Source organism: Pseudorasbora parva, chromosome 22 (assembly GCF_024679245.1).
Source record: "Pseudorasbora parva isolate DD20220531a chromosome 22, ASM2467924v1, whole genome shotgun sequence".
NCBI lineage: Eukaryota > Metazoa > Chordata > Actinopteri > Cypriniformes > Gobionidae > Pseudorasbora > Pseudorasbora parva.
In genome coordinates this window covers 12,493,136-12,515,093 of record NC_090193.1, presented here as the reverse complement: position 1 = coordinate 12,515,093, position 21,958 = coordinate 12,493,136, and the positions used below count along the sequence as shown (strand labels likewise).

The 21,958-nt window shown below is 35.4% G+C and overlaps 1 protein-coding gene across 1 annotated transcript; it reads right to left on the bottom strand.

The window, feature by feature from the left end:
• Positions 1 to 6,947: 6,947 nt before the first annotated feature.
• Positions 6,948 to 20,917, bottom strand: rpf1 (ribosome production factor 1 homolog). The gene is made up of 9 exons (XM_067431216.1): positions 20,590 to 20,917; positions 20,214 to 20,270; positions 15,193 to 15,273; positions 15,000 to 15,095; positions 14,730 to 14,883; positions 14,539 to 14,621; positions 7,705 to 7,886; positions 7,136 to 7,262; positions 6,948 to 7,030 (listed from the first exon to the last, which is right to left on the bottom strand). The coding sequence occupies exons 1-9, from the start codon at positions 20,833 to 20,835 to the stop codon at positions 6,989 to 6,991; spliced, it is 1,068 nt and encodes a 355-aa protein (XP_067287317.1). The 5' UTR covers positions 20,836 to 20,917; the 3' UTR covers positions 6,948 to 6,988.
• Between the last annotated feature and the right edge of the window lie 1,041 nt (positions 20,918 to 21,958).

Sequence of the window (21,958 nt, the reverse complement as noted above, 5' to 3'; positions counted from 1 at the left end):
ATAATTTAGCCACTGTATCGAATAAATACTTAGGGTTGTGTTTGTTTTCTTCTAAAAGAGATGAGAAATAAGCAGATCTAGCAGTTTTTATGGCCTTTCTGTATGCAATCATGCTCTCTTTCCACAAATTGCGAAAAACCTCTAGTTTTGTTTTCTTCCAGCTGCGCTCCATTTTTCTGGCTGCTGTTTTAAGGGCCCGAGTGTGCTCGTTGTACCACGGCGTTGGATTATTTGCTTTAATCTTCTTTAAGCGCCGGGGAGCAACTATGTCTAAAGTGCTAGTAAGGATAGAGTCAATAGTTTCGGTTGCAGCATCAAGTTCATCTTGGCTATCTGTAATGCTGAGGAGATGGAACTGATGAGGAAGATTATGTACAAAGCAATCTTTAGTCGCAGCGGTTATCGTCCTGCCATATTTGAAGCGAGGGGATGGCTTTGCAGCCTTAGGTAAATTAAGTATACATGATATTAGGTAATGATCTGAGATGTCATCGCTCTGCTGCAGAATTTTAACAGTATCAACATTTATTCCATGTGACATTATTAGATCTAAAGTATGATTAAGGCGATGAGTGGGTCCTGATACGTGTTGTCTAACTCCAATAGAGTTTAGAATGTCTCTAAATGCCAATCCCAATGCGTCTTTTTCATTGTCTACGTGGATATTAAAATCCCCAACAATTAGTACTTTATCTACAGCTAATACTAACTCCGATACAAAACCAGCAAATTCTTTGATAAAGTCTGTATTGTGCCCTGGTGGCCTGTATACAGTAGCCAACACAAATGTCAGAAGGGATTTATCATTTACACTACACAGTGTTACATAAAGCACCAAAACTTCAAAGGAATTATATTTGAAACTAGACTTCTGAGTAATACTGAAAATATTATTATAAATTACAGCCACACCTCCCCCTTTACCTTTCAGACGTGGCTCATGTTTGTAACAATAATCTCGGGGGGTGCACTCATTTAAAGTAATGTAATCATCAGGTTTTAGCCAGGTTTCTGTCAAACACAGCACATCTAAGTTATGATCTATAATCATATCATTGACAACAAGCGTTTTTGGCGAAAGGGATCGAATATTCAGCAACCCAAGCTTTATCAATTGTTCATCCGTATTATATCTGTTGTTTATTTGTTGGACATCAATTAAATTTTTACTGTTGAATGGTTTTGATGGTTTTTTGTATTTACTAATTCGGGGAACAGACACAGTCTCTATGTGATAATATCTAGGTGAAAGAGTCTCTATGTGCTGGGATTTAGCTGACTTTGGTGACGTGAGACAGCTAGCAGACGGTTGGTTTAGCCAGTTTGTCTGCTTCCTGACCTGGGCCCCAGTGAGTCAAGGTTTAGGTCTAAGACTATGTGCCAAATTACTAGAGAGAAGAGCAGCACCAGCCCAGGAGGGATGAATGCCGTCCATCTTCAACAGGTCAGGTCTGCCCCAAAAACTTTTCCAATTGTCTATGAACCCTATGTTATTTTGCAGACACCACTTAGACAACCAGCCATTGAGTGAAGATAATCTGCTAACTATTTCATCACTCCTTTTCGCGGGGAGAGGTCCAGAGAAATATACGGCTTTTGACATCGTACTTGCGAGATTACACACCTCTTTAATGTTAATTTTGGTGATCTCCGACTGGCGAAGTCGAACATCATTAGTGCCAACGTGAATAATAATCTTAGAGAATTTACGATTAGCTTTAGCCAGCACTTTTAAATTTGCTTTGATGTCAGGCGCTCTGGCTCCCGGTAAACATGTGACTATGGTGGCTGGTGTCTCTATTTTCACATTCCGTGTAATAGAATCGCCAATAACTAGGGCACTTTCAACAGGATCCTCAGTGGGTGCGTCACTGAGTGGGGAGAACCTGTTTGATGTTCTAATCGGAACGGAAGAGCGGTTTTTTGATCCGCGACTATGCTTTCTCATCGTCACCCAGCCCTGCTGCGCGGGCTCAGCCGGAACCAAACAATGAGTGTTCACTAAGCTAGTCGCATCCAAAGCAGTATCTAAAGCTGTTACATTCTCACTACTCTCACATAAAGCTTGGATGCGTGTCTCTAAATCTGAAATCTTCTCCGTCAGCCTGATTAATTCCTTACATTTATCACATGTGAAGCCCTGTTCGCCAACGGAGATAGATATGCTAAACATGTAGCATGCAGTGCAAGTGACAATGACAGGAGAAGAAGACATGGCTTACCGTATTTGTTGATGAATCCAAAACTTACCACAGTTGTCTGATGGAGTCTTTTTAATAATCCAACTCACCACAGTTGTCTATAGAACTCAGAAAACAGGAGACCTGGATGCTGGGATGGAAAGCTACCAGACTAGCGAAAAGCTAACGTGTGGTAGTGATTTAGATTAAAAGCTAGTAATGTCAAATTTAAATTGATAGGCTATATTAAACACTATATGGTGATGAGTAAGTTATATTTAGCAGTGTAAATTACAAAGAAAATATATCAAATAGAGATTCAAACACAGCTATACAGAGCTACAAACACTGTGGTGGCAGCAGCAGCAGGCAGACAGCCAACATCAATGTGAAAGACTGGTGGAGAGCATGCTAAGACACATGAAAGCTGTGATTCAACATCAGGGTTATTCCACCAAATATTGATTTCTGAACTCTTCCTAAGTTAAAACATTAGTATTGTGTTGTTTAAAAATGAATATTAACTTATTTTCTTTCCATTATTCGAGGTCTGACAACACTGCATCTTTTTTGTTATTTTGACCAGTTGTTGCTTTCAGCAAATAAATGTTCTATTTTACAACCCCAAATCAGAAAAAGTTGGGACAGTTTGGAAAACGCAAATAAAAAAAGAAAATAGTGATTTATAAATTTACTTTGACTTGTATTTCATTGTCATTGTATTGTCATTTGTAAATATGCATCCTTTCCTGTCATTCAGACCTGCAACACATTTCAAAAAAAGTTGGGACAGGAGCAATTTAGGGCTATTAATGAGGTAAAAGGGTTAAATAATGATGTGATTTGAAACAGGTAATGTCAACAGGTGATTGAAATTATGATTTGGTACAAAAGCAGCATCCAAGAAATATCTAATCCTTTAGGAGCAAAGATGGGCCGAGGATCGCCAGTTTGCCAACAAATACGTGAGAAAATTATTGAAATGTTTAAAAACAATGTTCCTCAAAGAAAGATAGGAAGAGATTTGGATATTTCACATTCAACAGTGCATAACATAATTACAAGATTCAAGGAATCTGGAGGAATTTCAGTGCGTAAAGGACAAGGCCGCAAGCCTAAGCTGAACAACCGTGATCGCCGATCCCTCAGGCGGCACTGCATCAAGAATCGTCATTCATCTATAAGCGATATCACCACATGGGCTCAGGACTACTTTGGCAAACCTTTGTCAAGTACCACAATACGTAGTTACATCCACAAATGCCAGTTAAAATTGTACTGTGCCAAAAGAAAGCCTTTTGTTAACAGTGTCCAGAAGCGCCGTCAACTTCTCTGGGCTCGGAGACATCTGGGATGGACCATCACACAGTGGAAATGTGTACTGTGGTCAGATGAATCAGTATTTCAGGTATTTTTGGGGAGGAATGGACACCGTGTGCTCCAGACCAAAGAAGAAAAGGGTCATCCAGACTGTTACCAGCAACAAGTCCAAAAGCCAGGGTCTGTCATTGTATGGGGTTGTGTCAGTGCCCTTGGCAAAGGTAACTTGCACTTCTGTGAAGGCACCATTAATGCTGAAAAGTACATAGAGATTTTGGAGCATAATATGCTGCCTTCAAGAAGATATCTTTTCCAGGGACGTCCATGCATATTTCAACAAGACAATGCAAAACCACATTCTGCACACATCACAAAGTCCTGGCTGCGGAGGAAGAGGCTACGGGTACTTGACTGGCCTGCCTGCAGTCCCGACCTGTCTCCAATAGAGAATGTGTGGCGCTTCTATTGGAGACAGGTCGGGACTGCAGGCAGGCCAGTCAAGTACCCGTACCCTCTTCCTCCGCAGCCAGGACTTTGTAATGTGTGCAGAATGTGGACAACGAAGACCCCGTACTGTTGCCCACCTTAAGACTTGTTTGCAGGAAGAATGGGACAAAATTACACCTGAAACACTTCATCACTTGGTGTCTTCAGTCCCTAAACGTCTTTTAAGTGTTGTGAAAAGGAATGGCAACATTACAAAGTGGTAAATGCTTTACTGTCCCAACTTTTTTTTAAATGTGTTGCAGGTCTGAATGACAGGAAAGGATGCATATTTACAAATGACATGAAGTTGACCAGACAAAACATGAAATATTTTGTGTTCATATTGTCTGCAATGAAATACAAGTCAAAGTAATTTTAGAAATCACTTATTTTTTTATTTTATTTGCACATTCCATACTGTCCCAACTTTTTCTGATTTGGGGTTGTAATTTGGGAAAAATGTTGTCAGTAGTTTATATAATAAAACAAAAATGTTACCCAAACACATTCGTATAAATAGTAAAACCAGAGAAACTGATAATTTTGCAGTGGTCTTTTAATTTTTTTCCAGAGCTCTATAAAATGTTTGTAATTTTTTTTACATTTAAGTGAATTGTTGGCTAATTCATTATTATTTGTACATTTTGGCATCTGTTTATGCCCCATGTGATGGGTATGTCTATGGTTGGGGCTGGGCCTTGCCTTCTGGGTCATCATACCATACCCGATGGACCTTGCCATTTACCTTGCCTTACTGTCAGTTCTCCCTTTTGTCTGAATTTAACCTGAGATCAAATTAGGAGTGAGTTGATTTAAATGACGTTTTCTGTGCTACTCAATGGAAATTACACATCTATCAAAATACTGTATTTTAATTTCTAAAGTATTTGAGATTATTGCCCAGAATAGCTACATATAAATTACTATATCATAAGTACTGTTACTGTGAAATAAAATTACTCATACCGTGAAATAGAATTTTGATCATACCCACCACCCCTAAATCATAGCATATACACATTTTGAAATTGTAGACACCCTGTATTGAGGGGGGAGGGGTTTTTTTTTTTCGTTTTTTTTTCTGTGTCCTACACTTATTGATTCATGATTAGGATCGCCAATGTCACGTGATTCAGCAGTTTGACACGTGATCCAAATCGTGAATCAATAAGCTGATGACCGTTTTAATCTTTATTTGAAGTTTGAAAACAAACACGGAAGATAATGCTGAATAAAGTCTTAGTCTTTGTTATTTTTGGACCATTTTCGATGCTTCAAGAGATTCTAACTTACTAACTGATGTTACATATGGACTACTTTGATGATGTTTTTATCCCCTTTCTGGACATGGACAGTATAGTGTGCATACACTTAGATACTCAGTTTAAGATATTTTATTTTTAGTCTGACAGTGTTCTGAAGATGAATGGAGGAGGTCTTACGGGTGTGGGACATTAGGGTGAGTCATTAATAAATTTCATTTTTGGGTGAACCAACCCTTTAACAGTCCCTTCAGATCTGTCCTTCAGATGAGGATACAAATGAAGACCTTCTTGATGAAATCTGTGAGCATTCCGTTCCTCTATCAACAGCTATGCAAATACTAATTTGACAGTTTAAAATGTTCATAGAGATTGTAAAACTAATCCATGTGAATTGAGCAGTTTAGTCCAAAATGTTCTGAAGAAACAACATATGATGAACAGATTGAATTCACAAATAAACATTCATCAACTCACACATCAGTTATGATAAATGGAGGATCACGCTTGTTAGCTTGACGTGTGAGAACCAATGAGCACGTTTGAGCTTCTGTAAGAGGTCTTGTGAGTCAAGCAGGTTTGGCTGAGATCGATGTTTATGTGTGAATAATTCAATCTGTTCATTGTATCGTTTCTTTAAAAAAAGTTTGGACTAAACCGCTCCATTTATATGGATCACGACCTCTTTATAAACTTTTTGAAGCATCAGTGATAGTTCTGTAGCTGTCTATGGAGGGAAAGAAAGCTCTCAGATTTCATCAAAAATATCTTCAGTTGTGCTCCAAAGATGAACGAAAGGCTTATGGGTTTGGAACAACACGAGGAAAGGTGAGGAATTAATGAGAGAATTTTCATTTATATCCAGTTAAATATCTTTAGGTCTATGTTGGGTCCTGCGAAAATTGTTATTTTGTTGTTTATTTTAATTTACAATATGTGAAGATTTTGTATAGATTTAGAATATATTCAAGTACATTGAATGAATGAATGAATGAATGAATGAAAGATAGATAGATAGATAGATAGATAGATAGATAGATAGATAGATAGATAGATAGATAGATAGATAGATAGATAGATAGATAGAGAGATAGATAGATAGAGAGATAGATAGAGATAGATAGAGATAGATAGAGATAGATAGAGATAGATAGAGATAGATGGATAGACTTAACAAAAAAATATTTTGGTGTACTTAAAATTTTTAAAGTGCAAAACCTAAAAATCAGTGACCACTGTGAGAAACCATTTTTATTTAAAATTGAAAGTCTACAATGACAACTTAGTTTAAAATCTTTCCAATATAATTTTTTGTAAATGTGAAAGTATTTTGTGCATGCCCCAAATTAAGTGTTGCAAAATTAAGAAAGAGCAAGATATTTTATAGTGATAATTACCTGACATTTCACACAAACACAACAAATCACCTGTCTTTATAACCTACCACATATTTTTTAAAATATTTGAGTAAAGGAATACAAGCATTTACTCAAGTATTTACAAGTATTTAAACAAGGCTTAATTTGTCATACCTCAAAACAAATCATGCATCTTTCTGTCCAGCCAGGTTATGATATTATGCAAAAAAAAAAGAAGAAAGAAATCCAAGACAATATAATACAGAAAATACACAGCTTCTTATATTTTGTTTCATAATATGTTTAAAAAAAAAAAAAAAAAAAAAAAAAAAAAAAAAAAAAAGATATCTATGAAATGTCAAGTTATCTTCCAGTCTGTCCCTCAAAGATGGAATTTTCTTCTGCTGGAGTCCATCTCATGGCGCTGAAATGTAATAACAAACAGTTAATAATGAATGACTGCCACAAATAACACCACATTTAAACAACCTTTGTTCTTCATAAGTGAGATGTTATCTTTAGAACTCACTTTGTGAACCCATTCATATTCCCCAAACTTTGAGTCAAAGGTTCCTTTCTGTAAGGAGCGAAGTTTGAGAGTGAAGCGAGGTCCTAGTTCCTGTATGCCCACTTTCTTTTCATTCTTGAATATGTACCTGAATGATACACACGAGGTGAATTAGATAATGTCAATTTATTTATAGAGAACAATTTAAAACCACAGCTGTTGATCAATGTGCTTCATAATATAGAACCCAAAACAGATTAAACCACCTCAAGTGTGCGCAAAAAGTGATTTTACCTGACTACAACTTTTTCATACTTTCCGACGTGTTAATATGATTTGTGGTAAAAGTATTTTTTTGGGGGGTGGGGGAGAGCCCAATTAAGCTTTCTGCAATCATTTAAAATTCATCTGATCACTGCACAATAATTTAGAAACAATATGAATCAACACCACAACAACTGAAGCAGCAAACTTTGCAAAACGCAAAATGAATGTTACTGTCAATACTTTTGGCCACAGCTGTAAGCTTTAATTATTATGCAGGCTAATTTTCAATTACCTTCAAACAATTTAAATGAGAGAAAATGTACCTGTGAAACCTGAAAAAGATGAAGTCTCTCTGGTTGTGAAATGTGGCGACCTGACGGCCCACAAACTGTGGATCATGAGGAAACAGAGCGGCAAACAGCCGGCCGATGGAGTGACCAAGTCTAGTAGTGAAGTTGTTGAGGATGACTTCTGGGACGTGTTCTGTTGGGGACTTACCTTTTCTCTAGTGAGGAAAAACAGAAAAGGTTATGGATAGTGTTGTGCACCTTTCAAAATTCACCGCTACTGAAGCAGTTTTTATTTAGTTTATATATGTATATATGTATATGTATACGTATATGTATATATATATATATATATACATACATACAAGTGTGTTGTTTTGTTTAGCTTCTAAACACAAATGAAGATGTTTGTTATAAAACCTGCGATTTATGTCCCTACATTGAAGTCCATTCCAAGGTGCCACAGGCATCATTGACGCTTAGGGCATCAAGACGGCCAGCGGCGGGACTGTCCATTCCTCTCAAACTTTGGATCAAAAAGATCCAATAAATGTCATAAAAGCATTATAAAAATAACTAATCAAGTATCTAATCCAAATCCAATTCTTCTGAAGAGACACAATGGCTTTATCTCATGACCAGATTCACCACGACTCGCATAGCCTACTGTAGTAAACACAAACATTTAAATGTAGGACGTTAGATGAGCTAAACATTCAACTTACAGTTTAGGAATAGTTAGCATTGATCATATGAAGCGCGAGTACAGCTTGTATGACACGCCTCAAAGTCAAAGCGCAAACATCTTTTAAAGTGGCACTCCTTATAGTGAAATCACAAACATCATTTAAATCACCAGATCACATTTGGTTTTAGTAGTATGATTATTTAAAGCATTTAAGATGGTTTATTCTTATATGTATAGTGCAGTAATAGCGGGAGAGAATGCTGCCTGCATTGAAAGCATGAATAATGCATGAGGGGATTTTTTTTCCGGAGTTTCAGTGACATTACTACATTAAACCACTATATATAATGTTTAATCTAATGTATAATGATGCAATGGGGGAATATGTGTGGGTGCTGATAATAATATTATATATATATATATATATATATATATATATATGGGTCAATGACATGACATGTATTTTTTGTGTCCAAATGATTTATTTTTCTAAACATAATTTTAATAAATACATGTCATATATCAAACTGATCTACAATATCTCCTTTATAAGAAACCTTTTTCATTTTATTGATATTCAATTGATGTTTTTGAGTTTTGGTGTTTGAAAGACCAAAAATGTCAGGCGGTGCGACCGTCCGAACCTGCAACCAGAGAACAAAACTGCAATAAAAAGGTTAATTTTGTCATTAAAATTTTTAATTAAATAGTTTGGCATGATTTTATGTTAAAGTCATTATAAATGAGCGAAAATGGTGTATCAGTCCTATTTCAAAACTATTTTAACACTTAAAAAACTTTTGTCCGAAAAATTGACTTCTCCAAATGTCAGGGAGGGCGACCGACATAAAAACGCAATTTTATGCAATGTTCCTTTAAGAAAACCATGTGACAGCATATGACATTACACAAAAGACCCCAGAGGACCCATTTGATGCAGTAACAAGGTTAGTCACCCTCCCATAAATATTAGATAATTTGACATTTTTGAGTAATGATGAGGTTGATTCAACTTATCATGTCAGGCGGTATGACCCCTGGAAAACTTTGAAAATGTGTTGTTATTATTAAAATGTGTATTTGATTAAAAAAAATTATGTATAACCTTGAGCACATGGTCAAACATTTTTATAGGTGTCCAAACTAATGCCTGTTAGATTTGAATTGAGTTTGAAATGTCAGGTGGTGCGACCAATATGTCAGGTGTCGCGACCAGAATAGCAGTTAAACGAACTGAAAAAAGTCATGTTAATTCATGTTTTTGAATATATTAAATACATTTGAATAAATGTATAAAGCTTTCTGTAAGATATTAAGTTGTTTAACGGTGCAATCTACATATATATTTTTATTTTATTTTATGATGGTATGGGTAACCATTTAAGCACATTGTCCATCTAAAAATCATATTCTTCAAGAATAACCAACACTGATACTAAAACAATTGCATATTGCATCTTTAAATTAATCTTTTTTTCATTTGTTTTTGTAGATGCCATTATCAAGCAAGGAGAAAAGAGCACAACATAGAGCTAATTTAAAGGGGTGATGAATTGAGAAATCAGCTTTCCCTTGAGCTTTTGATATATAAAAGGTCATGGTAATATAAGAATATCCTGTAAGTTTCAGAGCTAAAAACTTCCTTGTTAGTCAAAGAAAAGCTTTTATAAACACCAGGCCCAGCAAACGGTCTTGTGCTTCATCCTGACATCATCGACTGACGAAACACGCCTCTACAGAATAATAAGCACATCCATGTGTGTGTGTGTGCAGTTTGTGCTTCTATCCACCGATCGGGCAGGCTAAGCAATACAAAAATAATATTTCAATCAATCGCGGGTGGATGAGAAATAAATCATTGTGTTTGTTTGATAAAGATGTTCTCGAGCCCTGTGGTCGAGAGAATCATTCTGGTTGCCGCTTTCAAAACAATCTTTCCCTCCAATGAACTGACAGCGTTTACTTCTAAGTCTCCAGTGACACGCCCATCAAAACCCAGCGTACAGGAGAGAGCCTCAAAACCAGTGTAGAAAGTAGACTATCACTTATTAGTTATGATGTTTTTGAATGTAAAAACCACACGAACATCATTAGTTGACCTCAGACAACAGTATAAATAAAAATAAAAAAGCCAGTTCATGACACCTTTAAAAAGTGATCCAGTTGCAAGGGCAGAGTACCTTGCCAAAAGAAAAGCAAGGTTTTGTGTACATCTAGATAGATTACAACTCAAGTTAAGATGTTATGTTTTGTGGTAATTACACAGTTATTACATGTTAATAATAGAAATGTTTTAAATTTCTAGTTCCCTTTCAGTTGGTCACGTTCGACGTACGTCTCCATTCCCTCCTTCAGGGAACGAGGGTTACATACGTAACGGAGACGTTCTAAAGAATCGATAATCAAATGTTTTTATTTATTTATTTTTATCTTGACTTACTGTTACTAATGTGTCTATTTGAATGAACAATAGATTGATAGATTCTGGGCCCAATATTTGCACTAGTTCCATATAAAAGATGTTTTCATTTATTTAACTTGTTCCTTGAGGTTTTGTCTGTATTGTTTTGCACTTCTTGTTAATGAAATATTATTATATTACTGAGTTACATAAATTGGTCTGAGGATTAAAATAAAGGCAATTGAAATCAGAATAAAATGCATTGACATTTTTACTTTTATCTTGTAAATATCAATCTTTATTGATCATAACGTCAGGTGGTGCGACCGGTCATGGTCAGGTGGTGCAACCAGCATATTTTCATTTAAATGTATCAATTTCCACTGCAATTGCAAAATAAAGTAAGAAATATAACTGTAAAACTTTATATAACATATACAAACCATTTTAACAATTAAAAACAAAAATAAAAACTCCTTATCGAAAAATTGGTGTTTGAACACATAGAAAAGTAGCCATTTATATGAATTGGAATAAAAAAGACAACAAATAAAGAAATGAAAGGGGAATTTACAATGCAATATGCATTTAAGACACTACAAGGACTGATATTTACAAGTTCTCAGTAGTGCTAAGTACATTAAATGTATATTTATTTAAATGAATATATGGTCGCACCACCTGACATTTTCTGGGTGGTAAAATCAGAAATCTTGTTTAATAATGAATTAATGCTGCCTAAAAAGCTGTAAAACCAATATGAAGCAACATCAAACATTTGTTTGGACATAAAAATGCATTTTAAAACCATTTTGCTTAAAAAAAATAAAAAATGATCTTGAAAACCTTATTCGTCATTGACCCATATATATATATATATATATATATATATATATATATATATATATATAAAAGGAAAGTAAAAAAAATATCAATACGTTTATCGATAAGTTAAATATTGTGATGTATATCGAATCATGACAAGTGTATCGTTACACCCCTATAAAGCTATTCAAAACATCATTCAATGTAAATTGTGATAATCCTATTTAATAATCGCAATTACAATTTCAAGGGAATAATCGACAATTATGATTTGTCATACTACATAAATGATCCAATTTAAATACACATTCATCTTCCCAGCAGTGAAGTACTAGCGTGGTCTTACCAGACTCTCGTACATTTCATTTGTACATAGAGTCTGGCCACTCTCCATTGACAAGGGTTTATTTCCGAGAAGGTGGTACTCTGTTGAGGTTTAAAACTATTGGATCTGCCCTGAGCCACATTGGATCTGCCATAACCAATAGCTAACGTTTGATCGTGATGTATGTCATGCATCCTTCGCCTGTTTCACACATGGAAATCCAACAACATAAATGTGCACTTGTGCAGGCCACCTCAGTGATAAAACCTAAAACTTGTGCATTCGGATTGTAATTTATTCACGCCACGGTGGAGGAGAGTTTTGTGATCGGAAGCGCTGCTCACGTGGTCCGTGACATGATTGTTGTAAATAAAATGTCATATGCTTGGTATGATAATAAATGCTGCTATAAATAATGGACCAATTCAAATGTTTTCATGCTCTTATTTTAATTTGTTTGAGTGGTGATTAAATATATTGCTCTTGTAAACACGTGCCAGCATTTTAAAGAAATACAAGTCTAGAAATGCCTCCAAATAATAGCAAAGCGCAACCGTACGATACTCTGTAGTGGTCAAAAATGATTATAAACAGTGAAGTTTGAAGTGATATATTCTTGAAAAGGAGATGCGGATTCGGACAGCTATTACATCACCACACAATCTCTGTGTTTGTCAAAAGCAGTAAGTAATTCGGCCGGGGATTTTTACGCGGGTGGTGGGAGATGGACGGCAATAAAATAACTGACTAGCCCCTGTAAATGATGGCAATAACTTCCGACCCCACGAGAAACTATTACCGTCCGAATGGGCTTCAGCCAACTCCTTCACCACTAACGAAGCAAGCTGGAAAATTTAACTTTTCCCGAATTCACCCTGTTGGGAAGGAGGGCTACAACATCATGGCCACCAACAAACCCCAGCAAAGATTGTTCTTGCTCCGGCTTTAACTTCTGGATATTCGGCAGCAGTGCCACAACGGAATGAATGGTTTTGTTTGCATCTTTCTCCGCCGCCATTACTGAACTACAACTCAAACTAGCGCATGACATCAACGTCATCGTTCTCAGCCACTACCTCTGTTTACTGATAGGACCGGTAAAAATGTGTTCTGAGAAAACCTAAGAACACATCGCAGTCCCAGACGTAGTACTGAAGTAAAATGAAAATTGAGCGAAAGTACGTAGGAGGGCAGAACCAGGCTAGTGAAGTACCCCTTTAAAAGTTAAACACTGTAACAGATTTTCCATACCATTGTTATTTTTGTATCATTGATACTAAATAGTTTCTGTTAATATTTTAAAGTCAATTGAATTCTGCTTTCATTTTAATTTTAATTAAACGTTTTAGTAATTGTGTTATTTTTTTAAAATGTCCATGTAGTGTTTTTAGTAATTTTTATTTCAGTTCTAGTTTGGTACATCAGGTTAATATTAACTAAATAACAGGTTAATTTCAACTACTTAAAAATAAGAAAAGTTTTTATTTTATGTCAGTTAACATAATTAACATGATTTTAAAAAGATATATATGAAACGTCAAGTTATCTTCCAGTCATGATTTCATGAGTTTATGAGTCATGAGTTTTAAACTTAATGATTTAAACAACATGATTTTAAACTTAATCTTTCCTTCCTGTGAATGGGCATCCCAGACAGAAACTTAAATTTAATACAGTTTGTGTAACCAAATAATAACCGGGGTGGAAATTGGAAATTGAAATCTGTGCTTTATTACAACCATACACAACATATTACAATATAAACACTGTAAAGTAAACAGTGTCATAATCGATCAGCATTAGGTTATAAGCATTCGCTTGGCTTAAATTTATTGATTGTGAACTTATCTCAAGCTATCTGAAACACTTGCTCGACCTTTTACAACGCACAACAGTGCCACCTTCAGGCTCTGAAACAAAGCGCTCACATTTATTTCATGAAATCAGCCTTTTTCCATCCCCAAAATATAAGACGCTTGTGATAATTATTAAGATGCTTGCTACATCACTTAAGGTATTGAAGACTTTTTATGATCTTCCATTTAAGAAAACTGATCCGATACCACAGCTTTTTTATTTTGTTTTTATTCGCACACATGCTACAAAATACATTGTAGAGTTCCCACTAGGGTTGCCACCCGTCCCGTAAAATACCGAATCGCCCCATATTTACAGGTAAAATTACAATTTTTTTATTTGATACGGGACGCGATTTGTCCCATATTTTACATAAGTCAACATCATGATTATTATTATTGATAATTATGATTGTTAATTATTTTGCCACACTGAAGGTGGCAATCCTTGTTCGCACACATCACATATTTTTAGTCCCAAATGTAAGCAAAACAGTCGCACTGCCGAGCCCTGATAGTTGTGTTCAATTGTGAAGAGACCATGATGAACAATATGATAAACTTTTATTGGTCACAAAGCTTTTCTGCAATTACCGAATAGTCAATGGAAAAATCCTAACCAAGGTGATGCTACCTTCAAGTTGGACTCTATACATATTAGTCAAAATGATTATGGAATTATGTTGCATCATATAACACGGACCAGCAAAATTCCTTGTTTGACTGTATCCAATATCTAGAATTACAATTAAGTTTTTTTTAAAAACCCACTAACCTTCATTTCCTTACGAAGACGAACACTACTGAGTTTGAAATGTGCAGTTGGCCCGTCAGGTAGGTGACAGAGAACCAAACCATCTGTGACACTTTAAGTGAGGGAAAATCCTTCATATAGAGTTCAGCAATCGTTTCTCATTAAGCAGACATTACACAGATCTAAGATAATGAATTCTAAATAAAGGATACTTGGCACCTTTCTGTCCTCATTGATCACCAACAGATAAGTGAAATCTCTAGATATACACTGTGGAATGACTCTCTTCAATGCCAGACCTCTTCTGTAGTAGACATGTGCATGAGGGATTACTGTTGCCAGCTGGTCACAAAACCTCACTGTCCTCTGAAAACAGGCAGACACAAAAGCATAAGAACAAAATATTTCAAGGAAATTACTATATTCTTAAATGGCCATTTACAACAAGAGTGAATAAAAAAAAAACAGAAACTTGAACTCACTCCTCTGGGCCTGTCTGAAGTGGTGATAAGAACTTTGGGATTTGTCAGCCGATTGAAGTACGCAGCGAACTCATCAGTTCCTTCATCAAAAGCCACCTGGATTTTTATTAAACAAATTGCCCAAAGTTACTTTCAAACTTGTAAATGTCATCTACAGAAACAGGCAGCAGGTGGAATGGGGTTTACAAATTACCTCCTCATCCTCTGGGTTGACTGTAGTTTCATCATATATTCTCTGGTTTTCTATAGTCTTGGGCACTTTTTTAGGTGGAGCCTGAAAAGAGAAAATACATGAAAACACCAGCAAAGAAAACACGAAAACCAAATTACATTTTCTGACAATGACTTGCAACAAACAGTTTAATTTGCCACTAATTAACTGCAAATGTAATGCAATTTTAGGTAAGCATTAAATGCCTGTTAAAAATAATATATATTGGCAGAAATTAGAAAATAATATAATAAAATATAAAAATATGTATAGCTAGAATGAACTGGTTCTTTTAATGAACCATTCAAAACAACTAGGTCTGTGCAATATTGATGAAAAATGCGATTTCTTGTTAAATAATGTGATATTTAATATGCAATACGATATTGCAATTAGTGCATAAAATTATTTAAATTATATTAAAAAAAAATATTTAAAAATTGAGAATGAAACCATGTGTTTTACATTCTTTCTGGGAAAAGAAAGCATCAAAGTGACCAGCAGTATTGTAGAAAAAATTGGTGTCACAAAATTCGTCACGTTTCGGTGTGTGTCAAACAGCGCAAAACTGCAAATTTTTGTTTTTTGCAAATGATTGAGTTTGCAAATGACTTATGTGACTTGATTGAGCAAGTCACATAAGTAACAGTAATGTGCCCAGTCTATTCTCTGCCCAATGTGTGACCTAAAACTTACACTTTTCACAATGTTGATGTAGCCTATTAAAATCATTCAGATATTGCGAGCCATTGCGATATGCATATTTGCGATATTTCGATATATTGCACAGCCCTAAAAACAACTCAAAAGGTTACTGTTTGAATCAGTCTAACCAATATTGAATGAACTCACTGAATCCTTCAGAGCAGTTCCTGAACATCTTACTCACTCATCTGCAGCTTTTCATTATTTCTAGTGATGTCCATCTCGAAATGAAGCCAGTTGAGTACTTGAGGTTTGTGAAACTTAGGTCAGTATTATTATTGTGTGGTTCTTTATATGATAATGTCAATTACCTCAGAAATTATTGATTAATGTAGGCATTAAAGGGTCAGTTCGCCCAATAATGACAGAATTGAAAATTGTTACTCACCCTCGTGTCGTTCCTAACCCGTAAAACCTTTGTTTATCTTTGTTTATCTAAACAAATTAAAATATTTCGGATGAAATCTGAGAGCTCTCTGACCCCTCCATAGTAGGGATGGGCAACAGTGGAGGAGTACTCAAACGTGACAGCGACGATCGGTCATGAAAACGATGATCGCCCTGACTTATATAGAGAATATATTTGTCTATTTTTCGAATTGGTTATTGTGGCATTTTGGGCAGTACCTGAGGTCTGAATGGTTAGCATTAGCACGCCTTCCAGACCAAATAAATAATTGGAACTGAAGCGTGCTGTAATATCTGGAATCACTGTGATTATGAAGTGCAAGATTGCAGTGCAACAGTGCAGCACCAATCTGTCATGTACACAGCATTATAATTAGAACATGATTGCAATTGAATGCAGTAAATCCTCTATGCTTTAGTGCCCAGTGTACCAGCTGTTAAAGGAAATCAACAAGTTAGCAAGTCAAGTTCATGTGTGCATCAGCGTCCTTTTCCACAGATGCAAGTTATAAGATTACATTTATGTTGTCTATATCTGATTAATCTCATATAGGATGGCGCTTGGCTGAGTTTAATAACCAGCTAGCAAATCACTGCCATTATATCAGCTGGTGTTTATTCTCTTCAGTTTTAGCTCATATGCAATGCCTGACATGAGCGACTCTGGGTTATTTGAGACGGTGATATTCTTTTTAGATAGGCTATTTCTTTTTCAAAATCATTGATGATATTGATAATGCAGCAGTAGTATTTTGTTCTCATATTTTTTTTAACAGTAGAGACCTGTGTTTTATTTAAAGTGGTTTCTCAAACACACAGGGATGCCTGTAATCACTTTGATCACTTTCACATGAACATAAAATTGAATTATGTGAAGTACCAATCTGTAATGTACATAGCATTATAATGGGAACACGGTTGTAATAGTGTTGTAAATTCTCTGTGCTTTAGTTGCCCGTGTATCGGCATTGTTGTTAAGGGAAGAGCAAATCAAAATGAGTTCCCTTTTCAAACCATAGCCTATAAAAAACTAGGCGGGCCAAGTTCACATGCGCATTCACATCCTTTTGGGCAGATGTAAATTGTAATATGCATATATCTGATTAATCTTATATAGAATGCGTTTGGCTGAGTTTATTAATCTGCTAGCAAAGCTCTGCAGGGTGATTATATTCAAAGTTTCAGCTCAAATACAATGTCTGATATTATTGACTGTTTTTTTTATTTCAAAGACATTTATGCATCATAACCTAAAATATTTTTTTTTATAGACATATGTTCATGTTTTTATAGACATCTCATGTTTGTGTCAACATAAATTTTCGTAACTGTCTTAAAGTTCTCATGAAATCAAAATTGATCTTATTTTTTTAGCACATATTCCAGGTCTCAGGGTGAACAATTAATCCGTACAAGTTAATACAAACAAAAAACTGGAACAGGTCTGGGTGGAAACAGCATTAATTCTCAGCTGATGGTTCCTTCTCAGTTTGATGGCTTGCGTTTTAAAATGCATAACCACTCCCCTACAACCTTTCGTCTGCTATGAGCAAGAGATGGAGAGGAGGAGAGCTGAGCTAAAACCCTGCTCTCTGTCCAATATTCCGTTTCACTTGGAAATACATCACAGCACTGAAGAAAACTCACTCGCTACTTCTGGTTCACTGGGACTTTAAAATAGTTTAAATGACAGATTTATTCAACGATTTCTTCTAGTCTGTGTCAGACGTTGCAGTGTTTCCTAGCTCCCCAGCAGAACATGTGTCTTGGTGCTCACGTGAACAGCATTGGACAATAGTAAGCCGGCGTTCTAGAAGTGCTGCACTGTTTACACCACATCAACAGCGTAAGAGTCTGACACAGGCTAGAAGAAATTGTTGAATAAAGTTGTAATTTTTGTTGGATTTTTTTAAGCACAAAAAGTATTCTTGTCGCGTCATAAAATTAAAGTTGAGCCAATGGAGTCACATGAGCCCTTTTCACACTGTGATTCCGGCAAATCCACGGATAATGCGACCCGGTATTTGTTCCCGGGCTGCTAGATTTGGTCCATTTCACACTGCCAGTGAAATACCGCAATATGTGCGCTTTCACACACAACCCGTAACAGTCACTGGTCGAGTTGACACGTGACATCCGGATGTGACGTATAATGGCGAGCGTACTCAGCTTCAGCGTGGATATTAAGGAGCTCCGTGGTCTCGACTTGTGTCAAGTTTGCGCACGTTTCTGCTTGTTTAATTTTAGTTTCTTTTGAATACGAACACTCTCTGCGTTTAAAACACCGACTAGCTCTTCTGGCACTGCAGGGTTGTATTATTGAAAAAACAAGCTCTAGGAGTCGCACGATAACTACGTAGTACGTACACGTTGCGGCATTAGTTTTGGCTTTTGTTCACACAGCGCTCGTCCCGGGTCGAATACCGCATTGTGCTAGGTTCCCGACCCGGGTTCAATTCGGTAATCAATTCCAGTGTTCGGTAATCAAATCCAGTGTTCTGTATTTTCCGTACGTGAGTATTTGTTGTAGCTGGCTATTAAAAAAAAAAAAAAAAAAAAAAAAAAAAAACCAGTTATGTACTGTGCTAATTAATTGAGATTTCTTACAGCTCTTACAGGTTGTTGGCTTTGTTTGTTTCATTGCTTCTATTGCTCTACCCTTTTTTGTAAGTCGCTTTGGATAAAAGCGTCTGCTAAATGATTAAATGTAAATGTAATTCCGTGACGTGGTTGCTTTCACACAGAAGGAGACCCGGCAATGTTCAGGGAATATTGCGGGTCCGACGTGCAGTGTGACAGGGGCTATGGACTATTTTAACAATATTTTTACTACCTTGGGCCTTGAAAGTGTTACTTTGTTGATTACTTTGCTGTCTATGCAGGGGTCAGAGAGCTCTTGAATTTCATAAAAAAAAATCTTCATTTGTGAATATGAAGATGAACAAAAGTCTTATGGGATTGGAAAGACACGAGGGTGATTGACTAATGACAGAATTTTCATTTTTGGCTGAACTATCCCTTTAACCATACCAAGACTTTATCTAAAAGTATCATATTAATATTAAAATATATTAGCTTTCCACCAAATATCTGAAGTATGGTTTGAAATTAAAATACACGTCATAAAATTTATATCTCTTCGATGAAATAAATTATACACAGAAATTTAAGGAAACTTTTTTTTATTTTCAGATAGTCTAATGCATATGCTTTATGTGGTAACGTCCGATTTCATGAATTCACTGAATTCAATTTAATCTGACTATACTGACCTAATCACATTTAGCAAGAATCTAATAGAAAACTCTCACTGCAACCATTAAAAGAACCCGTTCATTTTAGCTATACATGGTCTTTTTATCTAATTTCTACCAATATATTATTTTGCTCACCTAAAAAAAACAATGGGAAGGGAAAATTGATAAAACTATTTTATTAATTAACTATAGGCTATATTGAAATAAAATAATTGTAAATGAATGGTTGTACAATAATTGTTTCAAAAGTGTTTAACTTACTCACCTTTCTTCAAATACGTTAGTGTAATATATAGTATCATAGACCAAAAGAACATTGTAACAAGTGTTTAACTTTAATTGCCCATCCCTAAGTGCAAAAAAAAAAATCGTTTTTGCAAGGGAATGATATTTACTTGATCATCTAATGTAGTTGACTGAGAACGTCAAGATTTATGAAAGCTTGTCTGATGATAGATGCATTAATGCTGCATTGACGTGCTCTCGGAATTATCGTAAATATGAGTTTCCAAGGTAAAAATTGAATTTCAAAATTTCAATGGGATGAGCTCGTAATCACGACTTCATAAGTGTAAATTATCAAATTTCCAATAGCACGTGAAGACGGCAAAAAATACAGTCCTCTAAACATACCTTATCACCAAGAGCTTTTCTCTCCTTTTTTCTTTTCTTTTTCACTTCCAACTTTTGCTGAAAAACATAAATAATAGCTTTAACATATAATACAGAAACTTTGGGAAATTATTGACATGTACTGAAGCTGGCTGTGTCTCAGACCTTAGTGAGCTACATACGTAAAAGTGATGTTTTGGTCGTGATTTTAATTATTCTTTCAAGCTGAACGAATAGAAGACACCAAAGGCGCGTTTGTCTTTTAGACAACTTATTGACTCATTCTGTTATTGTGCCCAAATGGCTGCCTGTACTGGTAGCTCTCTAGGTTTTGAAACACAGTCAAATTGTGCGTTTATGTGCGCTTCAAAAAGAGTGTATGTCTGTGAGATGTCACCTTTCTTTTCTGCTCCTTGAGTTTAAGAAACATCGCATGTCTGCGCTGCTTGTTTTTGATATCAGACATGCCGAATGTTGGAGGAAAACATGCTTCGGACACTGGTTTCTCGTCTGTTACTTCACCCTCCGCCACATCCATCTTCTCCACTGGAGCATCGTCGGGTTTCACCTTTCGCTTTGGTTTCTTAGTTTTCCCCTTTTTTTTAGAAACACTTTCTATCGTTATTAACTCGCTAGAATCCATTTTCTGTTGCTTCTGCCTTCACGTGTGTGTATCTGTGTGAGAAATTTTTAGTTACTTCCGGTTCATCTGGAAGTTCCCGCTGCCATGTGAGTTGTGAGTTTGGTGTTGTGTTGTGTTTAGCGTCATCTAGCGGAGATGAAATACGAAGGCTTTAATATAATATAATATAATATAATATAATATAATATAATATAATATAATATAATATAATATAATATAATATAATATAATATAATATAATATAATATAAATATCCCTAATTGCTTTATTCATTAACGAATAGTTAAGTTAATAAGAACATTATTGTGTGTCAGAGATGTAGGCTGCCGGTATCAATAAAATGCATCACTAGTTACATATTCACTCTGCATGTACTACTAGTGAACTGGACCATTATTGTAAAGTGGAAAAGAATTTCCTTTTAAAACAATGGTCCATATCCTGCTTGTGTTTTAAAAGGAAAAGAATTTCCTTTTAAAACAATGGTCCAGATCCTGTTTTGGACAGTAGGCTAGTCTACATTTATCCAGATAGCATGTAACCATTGAAAAAATATTGAATTCAGTGTTGATGCATCAACACCAATTACATTGAATTAACGTTACAAAGTGATGTTGCTTTTTAGCATCACTCTTGCACCATCAGGTAATATTGAAACAATACTGATATTTTAACCACAAATCAATGGTAATAATAGCCTATTAATTCAACATTACAAAGAGATATTTTTTTCAACATCACTTTTGCACACTTACTTAATATTGAAATAATGTTGAGATTTCAACCATAAATCAAAAATAATAGCATTGATTCAACATTACAACACAAAGTAATATTTTAACATCAATCTTGCACCCTCAGACAATGTTGAAACAATGTTGGGATTCCAACCACAAATCAATGATAATATCCTTGATTCAACATTACAGATTATGTTTTCAACATAACTGTTGCACCCTCCGTTATTGTTGAAACAATGTTTATAATTCAATAAAAAAAATAATATTTTCTTGCATCAGACGACTACCTCTTTTCCTTTGGGTTCTCTGAAATCTGAAAAAGAAAACATGATATTACTGAAGAACAAGTCAATTCAGATTTAAATCATACAGTCACATTTAAG